The sequence below is a fragment of the Orycteropus afer genome, unplaced genomic scaffold (assembly GCF_000298275.1).
Source record: "Orycteropus afer afer isolate SDZICR_OR568_19922 unplaced genomic scaffold, OryAfe1.0 scaffold00152, whole genome shotgun sequence".
In the NCBI taxonomy this organism is placed as follows: Eukaryota; Metazoa; Chordata; class Mammalia; order Tubulidentata; family Orycteropodidae; genus Orycteropus; species Orycteropus afer.
Window position 1 is genome coordinate 91,433 of NW_006921739.1, and position 21,035 is coordinate 112,467.

The 21,035-nt window shown below is 36.4% G+C and overlaps 1 protein-coding gene and 1 non-coding gene across 2 annotated transcripts in view; one reads left to right on the forward strand and one right to left on the reverse strand.

Moving 5' to 3' along the window:
- The first annotated feature begins 2,588 nt into the window (after nt 1-2,588).
- The window catches only part of PRKACB (protein kinase cAMP-activated catalytic subunit beta), a 93,698-nt gene continuing 75,251 nt past the window's right edge, over nt 2,589-21,035 (forward strand). The window contains exon 1 of the mRNA XM_007946150.2: nt 2,589-2,775. Coding sequence (XP_007944341.1) covers nt 2,589-2,775 — 187 coding nt within the window. The remainder of the gene's footprint in view (nt 2,776-21,035) is intronic.
- On the reverse strand, nt 15,073-15,146 carry TRNAN-GUU. The gene has a single exon. It is a non-coding gene; the product is annotated as a tRNA-Asn (tRNA).

Here is a 21,035-nt window from a genome sequence, read left to right on the forward strand (position 1 = left end):
ACCCCTCCTTGGGTTTCTGAGGTGGTATCACTACTAAAGTAGATCACCCAGTCTTCCTTCCGAGGAGTGGCTGGTGGGTTTGAACCATCAGCCTTCTGGTTAGCAGTCAAATACCTTAGGCATTACACTACCAGAGCTCCTTAGTACTAAGTAGGAATCTGGAATTTAGTGTAGCGCCTAAGGCACTTGACTGCTAACCAGGAGGCTGGTGGTTCAAACCCACCAGCCACTCCTCGGAAGGAAGGTTGGGCAATCAACTTCCGTAGTGATACTGCCTTGGAAACCCAAGGAGGGGTCACTATGAGTCGGATCCGACTTGATGGCACATAACAACAACAACTCAGGCAACTCAATACAAGTCTTGTCTAGCTATTTTGTGTTATAAGGCAACTCAGTACAAGTCTTGTCTAGCTATTTTGTGTTATAAATGAATAGGAGAGGCTGAAATATTAGAACTAGTTTGTGCAATTGGCAAGGGAATAACATGAACAAATAGTTTGGAAAGATCAGTGTGGCATGAATGATTGAAGAGGGAGACTGTAAGGTAAGGGATAATTTTAAAAGATCCACTTTTGCTCTAATAAAAATTAGTGAAAATGGAACTCAGAATGATTAAGAATTAGTAACTGGTTGAATATAGAATAAAAGGGTAAGTTGAATGATATTAACTTCTGTTTCTATAGTTTCTATATAGGAGGAATTTAATACTTGCTGCATTATTTACAAATATGATACTATTATAAAGAAAACTAAAACATTTTCAAATGCTTGATTGTGTTTTGAAATGTTAAAAATAGACTTATACTTTTTCATTCAATATATATTTGATTGATTTCCTAAATACCTAAATTTATTGAGTATATAATACATGCATTGCATTTATGAATTCAAGTAACTCAGAATTTAGGAAGACATAAATTTATAAACATCCAATTTTAACAGAAATGGTAAGATCAGTGTAAACAGAGAAGAGAGCATTTTATTTATCTGGGAAGTATGTAGAAGATATTGCAGGGTAGGTAACATTTGTGGTGAGCCTTGAGGATGAATTACCCCCAGGAGAACAAGTCAAAGGAAGTCAGGAATTTTATCCACTTCTGCACATACAGAGTCTGCACATACTATGTAGAGGCTGGGTAGATGTTGATTCAAGTTTGCAAACCCTTACTCAATGTCTGTTTTGTGTAAGACACTGTTAGACATGAACAAGCAAGTTATGTATTACACATACAATATTTATACAAAGAGCTACAGATTTAAGAAGTCTTATAGATATTGTTGCCTATTTTTTAGACTGATACTAATTTTATTATGTAAAAAAGTTGACACAAATAAGCTGTTGTTTGGCAGATTTATTAGTGATTGTTTCCTGTGGGGGGGGGCGCGCATAATTTGATTATATTCTTGTTCCTATTCTATTTGTCATTATTGTTCCTATTTATTGTATTTCTCAAGCAGTTGGCAGGAAATCTGGACTAATGTATTTTTTAAAAAACTATTTTTTGTTCTTTTCTTTTTATAGTCCTTATTTAGAACTTTTGAAAACAAAAGCACACAAATTTCTCATCCTTTAATTTGTTAGTCTCAGAAGACAAGTACTCCAAATCATTGTTAAATGCCCAGCTGCTTTTGTTTTTCTGCAAATGGACAATGGCAAATTTTATTTACTTTTAGTAGAAGGAAATGTTTCTAAATGAGACCACTAAATCAGGGATAAGGTAAGAGTAGTTGTCAAGTGTTAAGTTTTTAAAATAAATATGTCTCACTTAACTAAAGGATTTATTTTTCTCCCAAATGAAATTTCTTGCTATAATTGATTTTAAATCTTAAATATCTTCTTTTTCCAAATTTTAGAATATTTTTAAAAAATACTCCTGATAGTCACTTGTCAGCAAATTATAAATTTGATAAACAATATTGACATATTTTCTTTAGTTCCTGTGTCTGTTAGGCTTAAATGAATGAGTTAGCAATATTCAGTTCTTTTTTTTTAAGTGCTAGTTCAGATTTTTCCTTAGTTATAACATGTGTGTTATAAATTTGTTTTGTGAGAGCTTTGTCATAACTATTCCAATACCAGTGTCAATGAAAATTTACCTGCTGACAAGGATGCCTAGAATCTGTAAATTAGCTGATTTCCTGGAAAAATAAAAATTTTCTTTTGAACATGTTATAATACAAGGATGCTTTGGCCCTAAATTGTTGTAGAGTTGTAATACATATTTAACTAGTTTTCTTTTTTCATTATTTTCAGCCTACTATATGTGTAAGGCTTTATACTTAATGCTCTCATTAACAGATTAGTACTAAAACACTGTTAAGTATAGGCGTTATTTTGTTTTATACATTTAGAATGATATTGCAAGTTTTAAATCACCATCTCTAGGTGAGATGAAAAGAATTTTGCTAAGAAAAGCTTAGTAATGTACTGTTTTATATTAACAGGAAACAGAACAGCAGTAATTATTTGAATACGCTGCAAACAGGAAGTTTGACATATGCGTAGCTCTTAGCTTCTGTGTAAGAAGTTGTTGAGCTCCTTCTGGAAATATTTTCAGTTACTTTAAGAAAAGTGTAAATGCACATGAATGGCAGCTTATAGAGAACTACCTTGTAACCAGTATACAGGTACAACTACTGCTCTTCAGAAATTGGAAGGTTTTGCTAGCCGATTATTTCATAGACACTCTAAAGGTGCTGCACATGATCAGAAAACAGCTTTGGAAAATGACAGCCTTCATTTCTCTGAACATACTGCTTTATGGGACAAATCAAGTAAGTTGTTTTTTTTTTTTTAAGTGATACATTATAAGTAGCAGCTGAAACAGTAAGTGGCATTTTAGAACAAACTTAAAAACTGTTTTGTCTGTCTTTTAATGGTTTACATAGGACATTCTTCAAGATGAAGTTGAAAGAATAACTTTAAATTTTACTATAAGTTGAGTTGACTCATGTATGTAGTTCATTGTTTTCTTTTATATATGGCTATTTAAGTTGATTATCATTTGGAAAATTTTCTTCAAAATTCTTAACATTTCTAGAATGTGTTAGTATTTTTTTTGTTTTTGGTCTTATATAAAAATGAAATGCTTAAATTTTAGAAAAGATGGCTAGTTTACTTTTTAAAGTTCTTAGATTAATAAACCTCAAAAGAGGTGAGAAGACTCTTGAATTCATAATTAAATTTCTGTTATGCTTGCTATCTTTTATTTTTAAATGCACATGTGAAAGTTATTTCATATGTTTAACATGCAGGAGTTTCTTTAAAATGAAAGCATAGTATGATTCTATGTAAAATTTCACATTTATAATATTATGAATATAAAAATCTTTCATCATTATATTTTATATAATTTATAATTATGGCTAAAAGGGAAAAATGAGTTCTTTATACATGCATCACATTTTTTACGCTTGTTAAAACATTTGGAATTACTTCTTTGCTGAAATGGGGATATGAAACCATTTTTGGTGTTATGCATTTTAAAGATTAATTTCACATATAAACAATACCAGTGCCTCCATTCCACATTTCACCTTGGATCCTGCCTCAAGTATTTTTGTCATTCTGATTAAAAGAACAGTAGAATTACCCTTGGTACTCTTGCCCTTGTTATTGTGTATTTGATCATAAAGTAGCAGTAGTTTACCTCTTTTATGTATATATACTATAGCAGTTAAGCAAGATAACTCAGTTTAAAACAAATGGGAAAAAAAGAGCAGTTTCAAAAATTTACTCCTTGGTTTGTATAGTACATTCATACTTCTGTCAAAGCTATTTGAATGATTTTTTACTGCATTTTTTTTCTTACTTTCTTCAAGCAATTTAAGTGAGAAAATGAATGAAAACATATTTTTGTGAAAATTTTTTTCACTTCCAACATTATGATTCTTTATTGTTAGTCCTTACTATATAGGAAATTGACGAGGAATTTCAATATATCCAAATTAATGACTGATCAAATACTTAATAGCACATTATTAAAATTTATTATGTAACTGAAGTTTGTTATTCACTCTACTTGCCCTGTTTTTTTAAAATTGCTCTCTCCTGCCCTTTTGTAAATCATTTTATGCATTTCAAAAATCTTTTAATCTAAAGGTAAATGAGCATCGAGGATAGTATTAAGTTAATTCGTTTCATTAATACTGTTCTCCATGATAGGTGTTTAATAAATGTATCTCAGAAGAGTGGTTGTGGGCTTTTAATCATTAAAAGTTATGTTTGAACTATACTCTCACCATTTTTTTTAAATATACAAGTGATGTTTTCTGATACACATTTTAAATTCGAGCAATGGGAGATAGTATCATGAACCATGATTTCTTCTGGAAAAAAAACATGCATACTGATAATATGCTGTTAAAGCTTTTTCTTTCTATAAAGTCAAAATATAACATAAATAGGATCCTTGTTCACAAGTAAAATTAGGTGCAAATCTTGTAGCTCTGCAAATAAATAGGCATATACCCCCAAAAAACTTGATTGCAATTGAGTTAATTCCAACTCATAATAATAGGTATAGTGTAGGAAATACTTTGAGTAACTGAATGCTCACTAGTCAAGTATTCTTCCACTTTCTTCCTCCTTTCATATCCTAACAGATCATAATTAAAACAGCAATTGTATATATATTGTTGTTGTTGTTGTTATGTGCCGTCGAGTCAAACCCAACTCATAGCGACCCCTCCTTGGGTTTCCGAGGCAGTATCACTACAGAAGTAGGATGGCCCAACCTTCCTTCTGAGGAGTGGCAGGTAGGTTTGAACCACCAGCCGTCTGGTTAGCAGGCAAGTGTCTTAGCCATTATGCTACCAGAGCTCCCTGTATATATATATATATATATATATATATGGACAAGTATAGGAGCTCTAGTGGCACAGTGATTAAGCACTCAGCTGCTAACATAAAGTTAGTGGTTGGAACCCACCAGCTGCTCCATGGGAGAAAGATACAGCAATCTGCTTCAGTAAAGATTTATAGCTTTGGAAACTTTATGGGGCAGTTCTGCCCTGTCCTATAGGGTCACTATGAGTTGGAATTTGAGTCAACAGAGTTTGATTTTTGTTTGTTTGTTTTGGGGAAGAGCGAGTATAAAGGAGGAGCTCTAGTTTCCTATTATGAACTGTGTTGGTATGGAAGAGAAAGCACGGATAGTGAAGAAACAAAGAAATCCTATTATTTTACAATTCAAAGGTTTATCTTTGTGGTGAAAACACTAATATTTTTCATTTTTTATCTCATAATGTGAGATATGAAAGGAGTTTTGACTGTACAAAATTTGCATACAAACCACATTTTTAAAGGTACTTAAAACATTTTACTTGCATGACTTGTTTGACAAGGAAAAGGAATGCAGTATCTCTTGGTGATAAACACTCTGAATATGCTTGTTCCAAAAGTGCTATTTTAAGAAATCCACTAAGCACAGAAACTGTATGTAACTTTTTTTAAGAAAAACAAAGTAAGTTCATGGACTGTTGAGTCAAGATTCATTACCAATTTAGGCAGATATGAAATAGTAACAAGCATTAGTCCAACGTTCTTTCTTTTCCAAGGACAATATATATAGGAAGAGATAACAGAATAATGGCCAAACACATAGTGGTTTCCAGATGCCTTTAATGTGTTCCACCATTTACTACTACTAAATTAAGTAACAGGAATTCTTGTTTTGTAACAGATAATTAACAGCTGATTCCTTGTGCATGTAAGTATGTCATGCTCAAGGGAAAGCCATGGAGGAATTCTGCTTTTTGCTCTGACTTAGAATGAATGGGAATATTTACGTTCATTGGATTCTCTTTCTAGTGAATTTATTATGGTTAGCTTTTGATGAATTTGACAGGAGTTTCACAAATTTAGGTAGTTGACTTTATACAGGAATGAAAGTCCAACTATAACATTTTAAGAACTAAATAGGTCAATACCATCAAACTCTCTACCTATCCTTCTTTCTGATGATTTGACAGGCTATTTCTCTGGCAATACAAATCCATATTAATGAATTTTATATTTAAATACTATCTTGTGAAAATAAACATTTTTGTTATAGATTTATTCAGGTCTATAAGGGTAGCTAAAGTGGTTATAATGGACTACTTTATCTAATCAGGGAGCTCTGGTGGCATAGTGCCTAAGGCACTTGACTGCTAACCAGAAGGCTGGTGATTCAAACCCACTAGCCACTCCTCAGAAGGAGGGTTGGGCAATCTACTTCTATAGTGATACTGCCTTGGAATCCCAAGGAGGGGTCGCTATGAGTCGGATCCGACTCAAGGACTCAACAGTGGTGCGTTTGTTTTTTCTGGTTTTTATCTAGTCACTTTTACCTTTCCAAAACTCATACAATCTTTAAGACAATTCATTTCCAAGCTATTTCTTAGTCAACTGAATCTGTGTCGTTTTAACTTGTAAGCTAAAAGATTTTCCATATTATTATTTATATCCTTTTTCCATCTGCAACTATTTCATAAACTTCTTGGTAGTAATTACTTTTTATTCATTTGACAAAACTTTTGAGTATTTACTCTATGATAGTTTGTAAATAAGACTGTGGGGAGAAATAAGGTCTAGTTCTTACCCTCAAAAACAAAAGTAAGTAGAACAAATAAATACACATGCAGCATAATATTTAAGACATAATGGAATAGTTGCTTAAAAATGTGTATGTAGATTACTGTGGGAACTTAGTGTAATAGTGGAAGGAGAAATTAATACTAAAGAGAAGATGAGACCTTCAGGAATGTTGAATAGTAAATAGAATTTTGAGACCCAGGGTAAGAGGAAGAAGTTATTATAAGAAAATAGTGTGCACAACAATATGAAAACTTAGAGTTTACTTAAAATATATGGTAAAGACCTCTCTAAAGTGTTTGAGGGCAAAGATATCACTTTGAAGACTAAGATGCACCTGACCCACGCTGTGGTATTTTCAGTAACCTCATATGCATGTGAGAACTGGACGGTGAATAAGGACGACTGTGGAAGGATTGATGCACTTCAGTTGTGGTGTTGGTAAAGAATATTGAATATACCAGGGATTGCTAGAAGAATGAGCAAATCCATCCTGGAGGACATATAGCCAGAATGCTCCTTAGAAGCGAGCATGGCCAGACTTCATCTCACCTACTTTGGTCATGTTGTCATAAGGGACCAATCTCTGGAGAAGGATATCATGCTTGGTAAAGTAGAGGGTCAAAGAAAAAGGGGAAGACCCTCAATGATATGGATTGACACAGTGTCTGCAATGATGGGCTCAAGCATAGCAACAACTATGAGGGTGGCAATATTTAGTTCTGTTGTACATAGGGTAGTTATGAGTTGGAAGCAACTCAACAGCACCTAACAGCAAACAACATATGGTAAAATAGTGTCTAGAATGGTAGCTTGTAGATGTGATCTCCGAAATCTTTCTATTAGATATCCAAAATGTCAGAGTACATTCTAATTAACAGTGGGTACCCAGTGCAGTTTTTTTTTTTTTTTTTAAAGAAGAGAATAACACAATGCAAACTTTGTTAAAAAGAACGTAAATAAACTTAATTTTAATCAACAAATACAGGAGGAGGAGATTACCTTGTTTATTCTACTACAGGGAAATGTGTATAGCTACAACCTCTTTTTTTTTTTTTTTTTGCTGGGTACTTGATTAGAACTAGTGCATTTAGTTACTACAATGAACTTGGCATGGCAACAAATAGATTATGGATTCCTTTAGTAATAATTGCTTGTTTGGGATGATTTTTGTACTTGGAATTCCATTTCCCTACTTCTAGTAATGATGAAATTTGCTCATACTTTAAGGCTCTGTTCAATTATCATCTCTGTGAAAAAGATTATCAAGTCATTTTATTCCTTTATCCTTCATTCTTATTAGAATTCATGATTTCCTTCTTAATATCCTCACATCACTTATACTCATTTTTATTACGATTTACATTGTAGTGTTGACATTATACTATTTGTTCTTAAGCTATCTTCCCTGTGTGATTTTGAACTTGTCTGGTTTATTTTTGTATCACCTGCATAGTTCTTAATTTTTATTTTTAGATTAACATTAAATATCACTACAGTTTTACACTAACCAGCTCACTCTAATTGTGATCTTTGAAATTTCTATTGTGATCTTTGAAATTTATTTTAAAGGCTGTGGCCATTAACCAAAAACAGTAAAATGGTCACCTCACCCTAGTAAAAAGCACATCCCAGAGGCAATGAACTTTTCAGTGTTACCTATGGTTTTTTTTAATCATATTTTAAAAAGTTGAGAAATTGGCAGACTTTATAGAAAAGCTAAAGTTTTTTAGGATATTCAATTATTTGAAATTAGAAAATGTTTTCATTAGTGTTCAGCAATGCCAAGTACTATATCAAGGGTACTAAACCCACTGCTGTTGAGTCAGATCTGAGTCATAGCGACCCCTCCTTGGGTTTCCAAGGCAGTATCACTACAGAAGTAGTTTGCCCAAACTTCCTTCCAGGGAGTAAAAAGCTTGTACTTGGTTTATTTTTCAATAACAGCTATACTATAGGGTTAGAGAAGAAGGCAGAGCTCTGGTGGCATAGTGCCTAAGGCATTTGACTGCTAACCAGAAGGCTGGTGGTTCAAACCCACTGGCCACTCTCAAAAGGAAGATTGGGCAATCTACTTCCATAGTAATACTGCCTCAGAAACCCAAGGATGGGTTGCTATGAGTCGGATTCGACTTGATGGCAGAAATTCTCTCTCTCTTAGGTAGTGTCTCACTGCTGAAAGTATAGTGTAGCAACATTAACATCACCTAAGAACTTGTTGGGAGCTCTGGTAGCATAGTGCCTAAGGCACTTGACGGCTAACCAGAAGGCTGGCGGTTCAAACCCACCAGCCACTCCTCGGAAGGAAGGTTGGGCAATCCTACTTCAGTAGTGATAACTGCCTCGGAAACCCAAGGAGGGGTCGCTAGGAGTCGGGGCTGACACGATGGCAAGTAACAACAACAACAACAAAAACTTGTTAGAAAGACAGAATTTCAGGCCCTTCCCCACACTTACTGAGTCAGAATCTGCATTTCAACGGGTTTCCCCAGCTCATTTGTATGCCATTAGAGTTTGAGAAACACTTTTTCCATAAGAATATTTTAATCTGATTACAAAATAATATGTCTTCATTGGAGAAAATTTGAAAACCATAGAAAAGGACAAACTAAAAAGTAAAAATCAGACATGATCCTACCAAAAGATAACCACACATGTGTATATGTTGTTGTTATGTGCCGTTAAGTCAGACTCATAGCGACCCCTCCTTGGGTTTCTGAGGTGGTATCACTATGGAAGTAGATTGCCCAGCCTTCCTTCCGAAGAGTGGCTGGTGGGTTTGAACTGCCATTCTTCTGGTTAGCAGTCAAGTGCCTTAGGCGCTATGCTACCAGAGCTCCGCATGTGTGTGTATATACATATATGTAATTATTTTGTGCATAAATACACAAATTTCCACCAGCCCTTAAAGTAGATCTTTCTATACACACTATTTCATAACATTTTTCCTTATCATAAAGAGTTGTACTACAATATCTTTTTAGATGGCTGCTGTGCATACAATCAAGGAGGCCTGGTAGTACAGTGGTTAAAGTGCTTGGCTGCTAACTGAAAGGTCAGCAGTTCAAACCTGCTAGCTGCTCTGTGAGGGAAAGATGTAGCAGTATGCTTCTGGACAGATTTACAGCCTTGGAAACTCAATGGGACAGATCTGTTCTGACTATAGTGTCACTATGAGTCAAAATCAACTCAATAGCAATAGTTTTGGGGAGACTTATATTCAGTCATAAGGATGCACTGTAATTAGGTTGTTGTAAATTTTTTACAATTATGTAAAAAAAATGCTGTTATAGCCATTTTTGTATTTAGATAATTGTGTATATCCAAAATTATTTTTATATTTTACAGGACAAATGTAAAGAACTGTTATGACCATTTTAAGGCTTTTGCATTAATTTAATTGCTTCATAGATATGCATGTAATTAAATTTGTTTCACCAGCGAAGAGTAACTATCATATTAGGTGTTTAAATTTGTAGTATAATATCCTGGCATATCAAGCGTGCCACATTTTCTGCTTTATTAGTAGTATTTACCAAAGATTTTCCCCACTTTTTAAAATTGCTCAGTTAATAGTAGCAAATGGTCTAAATGCTGAATAGAGCATATTCTAAAGTGCATCCTATAATTCTAATTGTGCGATATAGCAGTGACTCTCCTATCACCCGACTCCCAAGTTCCCTGATTGGGATATTGTCATAAACCTTATCACATGCAACATTTGTTTACTGTCTGTCAGACGTTGTTCTAAGCACATTGAACAATTTATGTAATCCTTTGGAAAACCTCATAAGATATGTATGATTTTTACCATGCTTTCGCATATCATGAGCCCACTTTCAAGCACACACATATAATGTGCATAGTGCACATGTTGTTGTTGTTGTTGTTATGTGCCGTCGAGTTGGCCCCAACTCATAGCGACCCCTCCTTGGGTTGTCAAGGCAGTATCACTACAGAAGTAGATTGCTCGACCTTCCTTCCAAGGAGTGGCTGGTGGGGTTCAACAGCCAGCCTTCTGGTTAGCAGTCAAGTGCCTTAGGCACTGTGCTACCAGAGCTCCTCATAGTGCACATGTTGTTGTTGTTGTTGTTATTTGCCATCGAGTCAGCCACGACTCCTAGCGACCCCTTCTTGGGTTTCCGAGGCAATTATCACAACAGAAGTAGGATTGCCCAGCCTTCCTTCCGAGGAGTGGCTGGTGGGTTTGAACTGCCAGCCTCCTGGTTAGCAGTCAAGTGCCTTAGGCACTATGCTACCAGAAACTAATATCTGAAGGAGTTGAACAGTTTTGGGGGCAACAAACATATAAGACATGTGTTATTTGTGTAATAATAGTGTATTCACAACTTATGGTTGAAAAGACTGTACACATTTTCAAGTAACCCCCTTAAAAGGAACTCTGATGGTGCAATTGTTATGTGCTCAGCTACTAACAGAAAAGTGATGGTTTGAATCCACCAGGGACTCTTGGGAGAAAGACCTGGCTTTCTGCTTTCATAAAATAGCTCAGAAAACCCTCTGAGTTCTACTTTATCGCATGGGTTCACTATGAATCGAAAATTAACTTGACAGCACCTAACCACCACCACCACCACCACAATAACAGTAAGGAGGTTACTACAATGAAATTTGAACCCAGATAGTGTGGCTCCAAAGACTGTGCTCTTAATAACTATTCTATGAAACCTTTGTATATGTGTATAAAAACAAAGCAAGACAAAAGACCTTGGGCTTCTAAAGCATAGATTTGTGTCTGAAGTTTCCTGGTGGATACAGAAAGAGTTAGAATGAAGATCCAGAAAACCGATAAGTTAGTCAAGGAACTTTGAAAGTAATATGGCATCCAAGTAAGGTAATAATTGAAACTGGATAAAAGTTTTTTGAGGGAGAGCGATTTACTTGCAAGTCCTAAAAAAAATGGCAACTTTTAGCTCTGAGATCTGGTTATGGTTATATAACAAGTATGGCCCATAAGGTTTTATTTTTTAAATATTCAAATTAATCATTCTTACACCATGTACTCAAATTAGCAGGATTTATAAATAGCTTATTTTTTGGTGTCATCTCCCAAGTCCCTTCATGCTTTGCTAAACTTCTCAGGGTTTACACATTCCCCAGAGGCTGATCTTTCCAAAGGTTAGATGAAGAAAGAAATGGAGATTTTGATTAGTACTTATAGAAATCAATGATCTTATTTTCAGCTGTTCTTGATTTTGCCACAGCTACATGGTTCCATGTAGTCATTTGGTGCCACAAACAGTTAAGTGCCTAACTACCATCTAGCCAAAAGGGTGACAGGTTGAACCCACCCAGAGGATCCTCAGAAGAAAGGGCTTGCTAGCTGCTTCTGAAAGGTCGTAGCTTGAAAACTCTGTGGAATGCAGTTCTGCTCTGACACATGTAGGGACACCATGAGTTGGAAATGATTTATCAGCAACTAACAGCAACAGCAACAACACATGGTTTCTTGGTTTAAAACTGATCCTGAACAATTTTTCTTATTTTCTTCCCTCTCCCTTTTTTTTTTTTTTTAATTTTACTGACATACACTCAACAGAACATAGAGTACTTCATCATTTTCTACATGTACAGTGCAGTGACACAATGATTACGTTCAAGTTGTGCAACCATTCTTGCTATCTTTTTCAAAACTGTGTCACCACCATTAACATACATTCAGTGTTTTCTAAGCAAAACTTCCTTCTTTCCATCTCCCTCCTATCCTTGGTAACCACTAATTACTTTTGGTTATTATATAATAGATTATTTCATATAAGTGATAACATATAATATTCATCCTTTTGTGTCTGATTTATTTCACTCAGCATAATGACTTCTAGGTTCATCCATATTGTGGCACGCATCAGGACTATGTTCTTCTTTAAAGCTGAATAATATTCCATTGTATTTATACACTATATTTTGTTTATCCATTCATCCATTGATAAACATTTTGGTTATTTCCACATTTTAGCTATTGTGAATAGTATTGCAATGAACATTGATGTGTGTGTGTCTGTTTGCATTTCTCCTTTCAGATTTTTTTGGGTATATGCCTAAGAATAGAATTGCTGGATGATAAGGTAGTTCTTTGTTCAGTTACTTGAGGAACTGTCAAACTGTTTTCCACAGTAGTCCTACCAACTGCCTGTTTTTGTCTTGAGTTGCTCATGCTTTTGTTGTCATATCTGATATCCCAACTATCAGAAATATAGGTCCCACCTGTTCATCTGTAATTTTTTTCTAAGAATTTTAGGGTTTGGGATTTCTCATTTAGGTCTTTAATCCATTTTGTGTGTGTGTGTGTGTGTGTGTGTGTGTATGGTATAAGGCTTGGATCCTGATTCATTCTTCTGAATGAGCATATCTTCCTTCCCCATTGGATGGATTTAGCACCCTTGTTGAAAATCAGCTGACCCTAAATGTGTATATTTATTTCTAGCTTATCAGTTCTATTCCATTGGTCTGTATGTTTGTTATTATACAGGACCTGGTTGTTTTAATTATAGTCAGTCCCCAGATTACAAACAAAATCTGTTCTTAACTGTGTCTTCAAGTCTTTAAGTGGAATTTGTAGATGAGTCAAAACACTTCTTATTTAGCCTGACTTTAGCACAAAAAAAGGAGCTCTGGTGGTGCAGTGGTTAAAGAATTTGACTGCTTATCAGAAGGTCAACAGTTCAAACCCACCAGCCACTCTGCAGAAGAAAGATGAGGCAGTGTGCTTCCATAAAGATTTACAGCCTTGGAAACTCTTTGGGGGCAGTTCTACTCTGTCCTACCATGTCCCTATGAGTTGAGATGAACTTGATGGCAGTGGGTTTGGTGTTTTTATGTGCCAATTTGTGCCTTTTCAATGATGTAAAAGCTGAATGTGCATAAATGAAAATGATTGTGATGAATTTGTTGCAAGTAGGAGTTCACTCATTTCAAAGTGAGGGAAAATTTGCATAACATTAAAGGACAAGTAGGAGTTGTCCATCCACCACTCATCTGTCAGTTTGTCATACTGTGGTGGCTTGCATGTTGCTGTGAGGCAGAAGACTATGCCACCAGTATTTCAGATACCAGTAGGGTCACCGATGGTGAACAGGTTTCAGTGGAGCTTCCAGACTAAGACAGACTCAGAAGGAAGGAGCCATCCACTTGTCAAAGACTTGGCCAGTGAAAACCTTATGAATAGCAGTAAAACACTATCTGATATATTATTGGAAAACATTATGAATTCTCCTGAAATATTGTCCAATATAGTGTTGGAAGATGAGCCCCTGAGGTCAGAAGGCACTCATAATATGACTGGAGAAGAGCTGCCTCCTCAAAGTAGACTTGATCTTAATGATATGAATGGAGTAACACTTTCAGGACCTCAATTTACTGATGTGGCAAGATTCAAAATAAGAAGAAATAGCTGCAAACATCCACCAGAATATGGAATGTACGATGTACGAATCTAGGAAAATTGGAAGTTGTCACAAGTGAAATGGAATGCATTGGGATTGATATCCTAGGCATTTAGTGAGCTGAAATGGATGGGATTTGGCCATTTTGAATCAGAAAGCTGTATGATCTACTATGCTGGGAATGACAAAATGAAGAGGAATGGCGTAGCATTCATTGTCACAAAGAATGTTTTAAGATCTATCCTGAAGTACAATATTGTCAGTGATAGGATAATATCTGTATGCCTCCAAGGAAGACCAGTTAATACTACTGTTGTTCAAATTTATGCACCAATCCCAAGGCCAAAGACGAGGCGAGGAAATGGAAGATTTTTTTTTATCAACTTCTGCAGTCTGAAATTGACCAAACATGCATTCAGGATGTGTTGATTATCACTGTTGATTGGAATGCAAAAGTTGGAAAACAAGGAAGAATCTCCAGTAGTTGGAAAATATAGCCTTGGTGATAGAAATGATGCTGCAGATTGCATGATAGAATTCTGCCAAACCAATGACTTACTCATTGCAATACAGTTTTTCAACAATATAAACAGTGGCTATACATGTGGACTTCACCAGATGGAGCACACAGGAATCAGATCAACTACATCTGTGGAAAGAGGCGATGAAGAACCTCAATATCTTGAGCCAAAACAAGGCCAGAAGCTGACTGTAGAACATCAACTGCTCATATGCAAGTTCAAGCTGAAGACAATTAAAACAAGTCCACAAGAGCCAGAATATGACCTTGATTACATCCCTCCTGAATTTAGAGACCATCGAAAGAATAGATTTGACGCATTGAACTCCAGTGACCGAAAACCAGAGGAATTGTGGAATGATATCAAGGACATCATCCATGAAGAAAGCAAAACCCACTGCCAATGAGTTGAATCCGACTCACAGTGACCCCTCCTTGGGTTTCCAAGGCAGTATCACTACAGAAGTAGATTGCCCCACCTTCCTTCCGAGGAATGGCTGGTTGGTTTGAACTTCCAGCCTTCTGGTTAGCAGTCAAATGCCTTAGGTGCTGTGCTACCCAAATGAGAAAGTGGTCCCTGGGTGGGCTCGAACCACTAGCCTTTCGGTTAACAGCTGAACGTGCTAACCAATTGTACCACAGAGACCACAACAAGAAAGCAAAAGGTCATTAAAAAGACAGGAAAGGAAGAAAAGACCAAAATGGATGTCAGAAGAGACTCTGAAACTTGCTCTTGAATGGAGAGTAACTAAAGAAGATGGAAGGAATGACAAGATGAAAGAGCTGAACAGAAGATTTCAGAGAGCAGCTCTAGAAGAAAAGGTCAATTATTATAATGAAAATGTGCAAAGACTTGGAGTTAGAAAACCAAAAGGGAAGAATACACTTGGCATTTCTCAAGCTGAAAGAACTGAAGAAAAAATCAAGCCTTAAGCTGCAATATTGAAAGATTCTATGGGCAATATATTGAATGATGCAGGAAACATCAAGAAAAGATGGAAGGAATACACAGAGTCACTGTACCAAAAAGAATTGGTCAATGTTCATCCATTTAAGGAGGTGGCATATGATCCAGAACCAAAGGTATTGAAGGAAGAAGTTGAAGCTGCACTCAAGGAATTGGCCAGAAAGCAAGGCTCCAGAAATTGACGGAATACCCATTGATATGTTTCAGCGAACAGATGCTGTGCAGGAGGTACTCATTCATCTATGCCAAGAAATTTGTAAGACAGCTACCTGGCCAACTGACTGGAAGAGATCCATATGTGTACCCATTCCAAAGAAAGGTAATCCCACAGAATGTGAAAATTATCAAATAATATCATTAATATCACACACAAGTAAAATCTTACTGAAGATAATTCAAAAACAGTTGCAGCAGTATCTTGGCAGAGAACTTCCAGAAATGCAAGCTGGATTCAGAAGAGGACATGGAACCAGGGATGTCATTGCTGATGTCAGATGGTTCTTGGCTGAAAGCAGAAAATACCAGAAAGATGTCTACCTGTGCTTTATTGACTATGTGTGGGTCATAACGAATAATGGATAACATTGAGAAGAATGGGAATTCCAGAACGCTGCATTGTGCTCATTAGGAACCTGTACATAGACCAAGAGGCTGTCATTCAAACAGAACAAGGGAATATTGCATCATTTAAAATCATGAAGGGTATACGCTAAGGGTTTATCCTTTCACCTTACTTATTCAGTCTATATGCTGAGCAAGTAATCCGAGAAGCTGTACTATATGAAGAAGAATGTGGTATCAGGGTTTAAGGAAGAACCATTAACAACCTGGATATGCAGACACAACTTTGCTTGCTGAAAATGAAGATGGCTTGAAGAACTTACTGATGGAGATCAAAGTTTTCAATAGGATTACATCTTAACATAAAACAAAAATCCTCACAACTGGACCAATAAGCAACATCATGATAAACAGAGAAAAGATTGAAGTTGTCAGGGATTTCATTTTACTTGGCTCCACAGTCAACACCTATGGAAGTAGTAGTCGGGAAATCAGATACCATATTGCATTGGCAAAATCTGCTGCAAAGGACCTCTTTTAAGTGTTAAAGAGTAAAGGTGTTGTTTTGAACACTAAGGTGTGCGTAACCCAAGCCATGGTATTTTCATTCGCCTCGTATGCATGTGAAAGCTGGACAATGAATAAGGAAGACTTGAAGAAGAGTTGATGGTTTTGAGTTGTGGTGTTGGCAAAGAATACTGAAAGTACCATGTACTGCCAGAAGAACTAACAAATCTGTCTTGGAAGAAGTGCAACCAGAATGTTCCTTGGAAGAGAGAATGACCAGACTTTGTCTCACCTACTTTGGTCATATTGTCAGAAGGGACCATTCCCTGGAGAAGGATATCATGTTTGGTAAAGTGGAGGGTCAATGAAAGAGGGCAAGGCCCTTAACGAGATGGATTGACACAGTAGCTGCAATGATGGGTTCATGTATAGCAAGGATTTTGAGGCTGGTGTAGGACCAGGCAGTATTTCATTCTGTTGCACATAGGGTTGCTATTAGTTGGAGCTGACTCGACAGCACCTAACAACAATAACGACAATAGGAGTTGTCTGTAAGTCAAACATTCAAGTCCAGTGTTTGTAACTCAGACTGTAGCCTTATAGTATGTTTTGAAGTGAGGAAGCGTGAGTCCTACTTTATTCTTCTTCTTTAAGATTGCTTTAGCTATTAAGGGTCCCTTCTCTTTCCATATAAATTTGAGGGTTTGCTTTCCATTTCTGTGCAGAAGGCTCTTGGAATTTTGATGGGAATTATATTGAATTTATAAATTGCTTTGGGTAAGACATTTTAATTATATTAAGCCTTCCAGTCCATGAACATAGAATGTCCTTCCATTTATTTAGTAATATTTTATAGTTTTCATTTTGTAATTTTTTTTATAGTTTTCTGTATATAGATCTTCCACCTCCCTAGTTAAATTTATTCTTGTGTATTCTGTTTTTTTAGGTGCTATTGTAAATGATAATTTTTCTTTGATTTCTTTTTCAGCTTTCTCATTGTTTATATGTGGAAACCTAATAGATTTTGGTGTGTTGACCTCATACTCTGCCACTCTGCTGAATTCATTTATTAGTTCTGATAGCTTTCTTTTGTATTCTTTGGAGTTTTCTGTGTATAGTATCACATTGTCTGCAAAAGGGATAGTTTTACTTTCTTCTTCCCAATTTGGATACGTCGTTTTTCCCTAACTTAATTGTTCTGGCTAAAACTTCCAGAATGATGTACAGTAGTAGTGGTGAGAGTGGGCATCCTTCTCTTGTTCTAAACTTCATGGGAACACTCTCAATCATTCGCCGCTGAGCATGCTATTAGCTGTGGGTTTTTCATAGTTGCTTTTTATTATAGTGAGGAATTTCCTTTTTATCCCTATCCTTTTGATGGTTTTTATCTTTAAAAGGAGTTGAGTTTTATCACATTCCTTTTCTGGATCGAGATGATCATGTGTTTCTTTTTCTTTGTTTTATTAATGTGGTGTATTACATCAATTGATTTTCTAATGTTGAGCCACCCTTACATTCCTCTGATAAATGCCACTTGATCAAGGCATATAATTCTTTCAGTATGTTTTTAGATTCAGTTTGTTAATATTTTGCTGAGAATTTTTGCATTTATATTCACTAGAGATATTGGTCTGTAGTTTTCTTTCCTTGTATCTTTATCTGGTTTTGGGATCAGTGTAATGCTCACCTCATAAAATGAGTGGTAATGTTCCCTCCTCCTCTGTTTTTTTTTTTTTTTTTTGTAGGTACTTCTTTTATTAATGTTTGATAGAATTTCCCTGTGAAAACATCTGGTCCAGGACTTTTCTCTTTGGGAAGAGTTTTGATTACTGATTCAATTCCATTGTTTGTTATGGGTCTGTTAGGCTTCATTATATCTTCATTCAAGGTTGTTGTTGTTGTCGTTGTTTGCCGTAGAATCGGCCCTGACTCATAGCGACCCCTCCTTGGGTTTCCGAGGCAGTATCACTACGGAAGTAGGATTGCCCAACCTTCCTTCCGAGGAGTGGCTGGTGGGTTTGAACCGCCAGCCTTCTGGTGAGCAATCAAGTGCCTTAGGCACTATGCTACGTAGGGAGTTTATATATTTCAAGAAATTTGTCCATTTCTTCTAAATTACATAATTTGTTGGCATACAGCTATTTATGGCATTCCTTTACAATCTTTTTTATTTCTGTTATAATGTAACATCAGTTGTAATATTCCCACTTTCATCTCTAATTTTAGATTTTTGCAACTTCTTTTTTTCCTTTGTCAGTATAGCCAGTGATTTTTCAATTTTATTGATCTTTGCAAAGAACCAATTTCTGGTTTCATTGATTCTCTCTGTTGTTTTTCTCTTCTTCATTTCACTTATTTCTTCTCTGATCTTTATTATTTTCTTTTTTATGGTAACTTTGGGCTTGATTTACTCTTCTCTTTCTAATTCCTCAAGTTGTAGAATTAAGCTATTGATTTGGGATCTTTCTTCTTGTTTAATGTAGGAATTTATTTCTATGACTTTCCCCTTGAGCACTGCTTTTGCTGCATCACGTATGTTTTGGTTGGTCCCAAATAATTGGATGTATCTTTGCTACTGGTTGATGGGATACAACTGATTTGTGCAGAGATTTCAGTGACTCTTAATGGGAGGATGAGCTCACTCTTACCAGTGTTATCCTCATTCAAAAGTTATGCCACAGGATTTATAGAGAGGGAGAACAATGTGGAACAAAACTCAAAATCATTTGGGAAAAAAAAAAAAGGGGAGGACCAGGTTTGCTAGTCTGATAGCACCTTGTGGAACCACTGAGACTATGGCCCTTAGCTGCCCTTTAGGTCTGGAATTGAGCCCACACCTGTGGCTTCCAGCCAAACAAAAGACAGGCATATGAGTTGAACATTTGCCTCAGGTAGATCCACTCCTTGGAGAGAACAATCATGGGAAAATAGAGGGCTGTGTATGGACAGGGAGACAGCTCAGGGGACAGGAGTACATGGAGGGATGGACACAGGGAAGAGGTAACTATGGGGAGTAAGTGGGAGGGGAGCTGTTGCATTGGGGTAAATTGTAGTCAATGTCATGAGACAAAGTATATGTGAACTGCTATATGGAAAGTGAATTTGCTCTGTAAACTTTCACCCAAATCACACACACAGAAAAAAAGTTATGCCACAGGATTTTGATTCTCTAATTTATACTCATGCTTAGTCATCCTGGCCTCCATGCTAGGTTGGACCAACCCATCTGCACACTCTGCAAGAACATCCTTTCTTGAGCATTTAGTCCAGGGATAGTAAAGTTGTATCTGGGACCCAAATGCAGCTCACAAATGTGTTTCATTAGACCACATGGTATTTTTAAATAAATCAAAAGATTTCATATAAATATCTACCCTTCAGCTTTCTTGAACTGTTGCAGAAAAACGCTGCAAGAGGGTCTTGTCTAGTGTGTGTCCTGAGTCAGTAAGGAGAATACCAAGGTGAGGAGAGTGAAGTTCAGTAATTGAAGTGCCCAGGCAAGGAACTTGAACATCTCCACCTCAAATCTAGTTCCCCAAACAACAGGTTGCTTCCATTTTTATATACTTTGAAACAAATTAAGTCATGCATATACATTGGATTACATGGAAAATATTTGCATTCCAAGAGCCGATTAACGTTGGTGGGGGTACACAGGGGGTGCAGTATCATGGCCACTAGGGGGTATGATTTTTGGCCTATGACATCAAAAGTTCACTTTCACATAAAGGTTTTCCACACTCTGACTGTGTGGCTAAGCAGAAGCAATTCTGCCAGTTGTACCTGGCTCTTATCCTATAATACCTTTTGCTCGCTTCTTGTTAATTTTTTCTTCCATTTTGTACAAGAAGGTCAGCTCTTACATATAATCTTAAGGAATGTGCGGAGAGGCCTCAGGCTGATCAGTACCTAACACCATGAGGAATGTACTAAAACCAAATGCACTGCCGTCGAATTGGACCCAACTCATAGCGACCCTTCCTTGGGAAGTATCACTACGGAAGTTGATTGTCCAGGCTGCCACAATTTCCTCCTTTAGCTTGGCCGAAGCTCATGTTTGAGCTATATATGTATTCTTCTTCTTCTTTTTTTTTTTTTTATAATTTTTATTGTGATTTGGGTGAAAATTCACAGAGAAAATTCATTTTCCATACAGCAGTTCATATACATTTTGTCTCATGAAATTGACTTCAGTTTCCCACAATGTAACAGCTTTCTACCCACTCCCTCCCCATAGTTACCTCTTTCCTGTGTCCTTCCCTCTCCTGACTCCTGCCCCTCAAGTGGTCTCCTTGTGCATACACTGCCCTTCTGTTCTCCCATGATTGATCTCTCCAAGGAGTGTATCTACCTGATGTAAATGTTCTGTCCATATGTTGGTCTTTTATTTGGCTAGAAGCCACAGGAGTGAGTTCAATTCCAGACCTGAAGAGCAGCCAGGGTGAAATCTTGAGGATTTCACCAGGCTCTATCAGATCAGCAAACCTGGTCTTTTTTTTT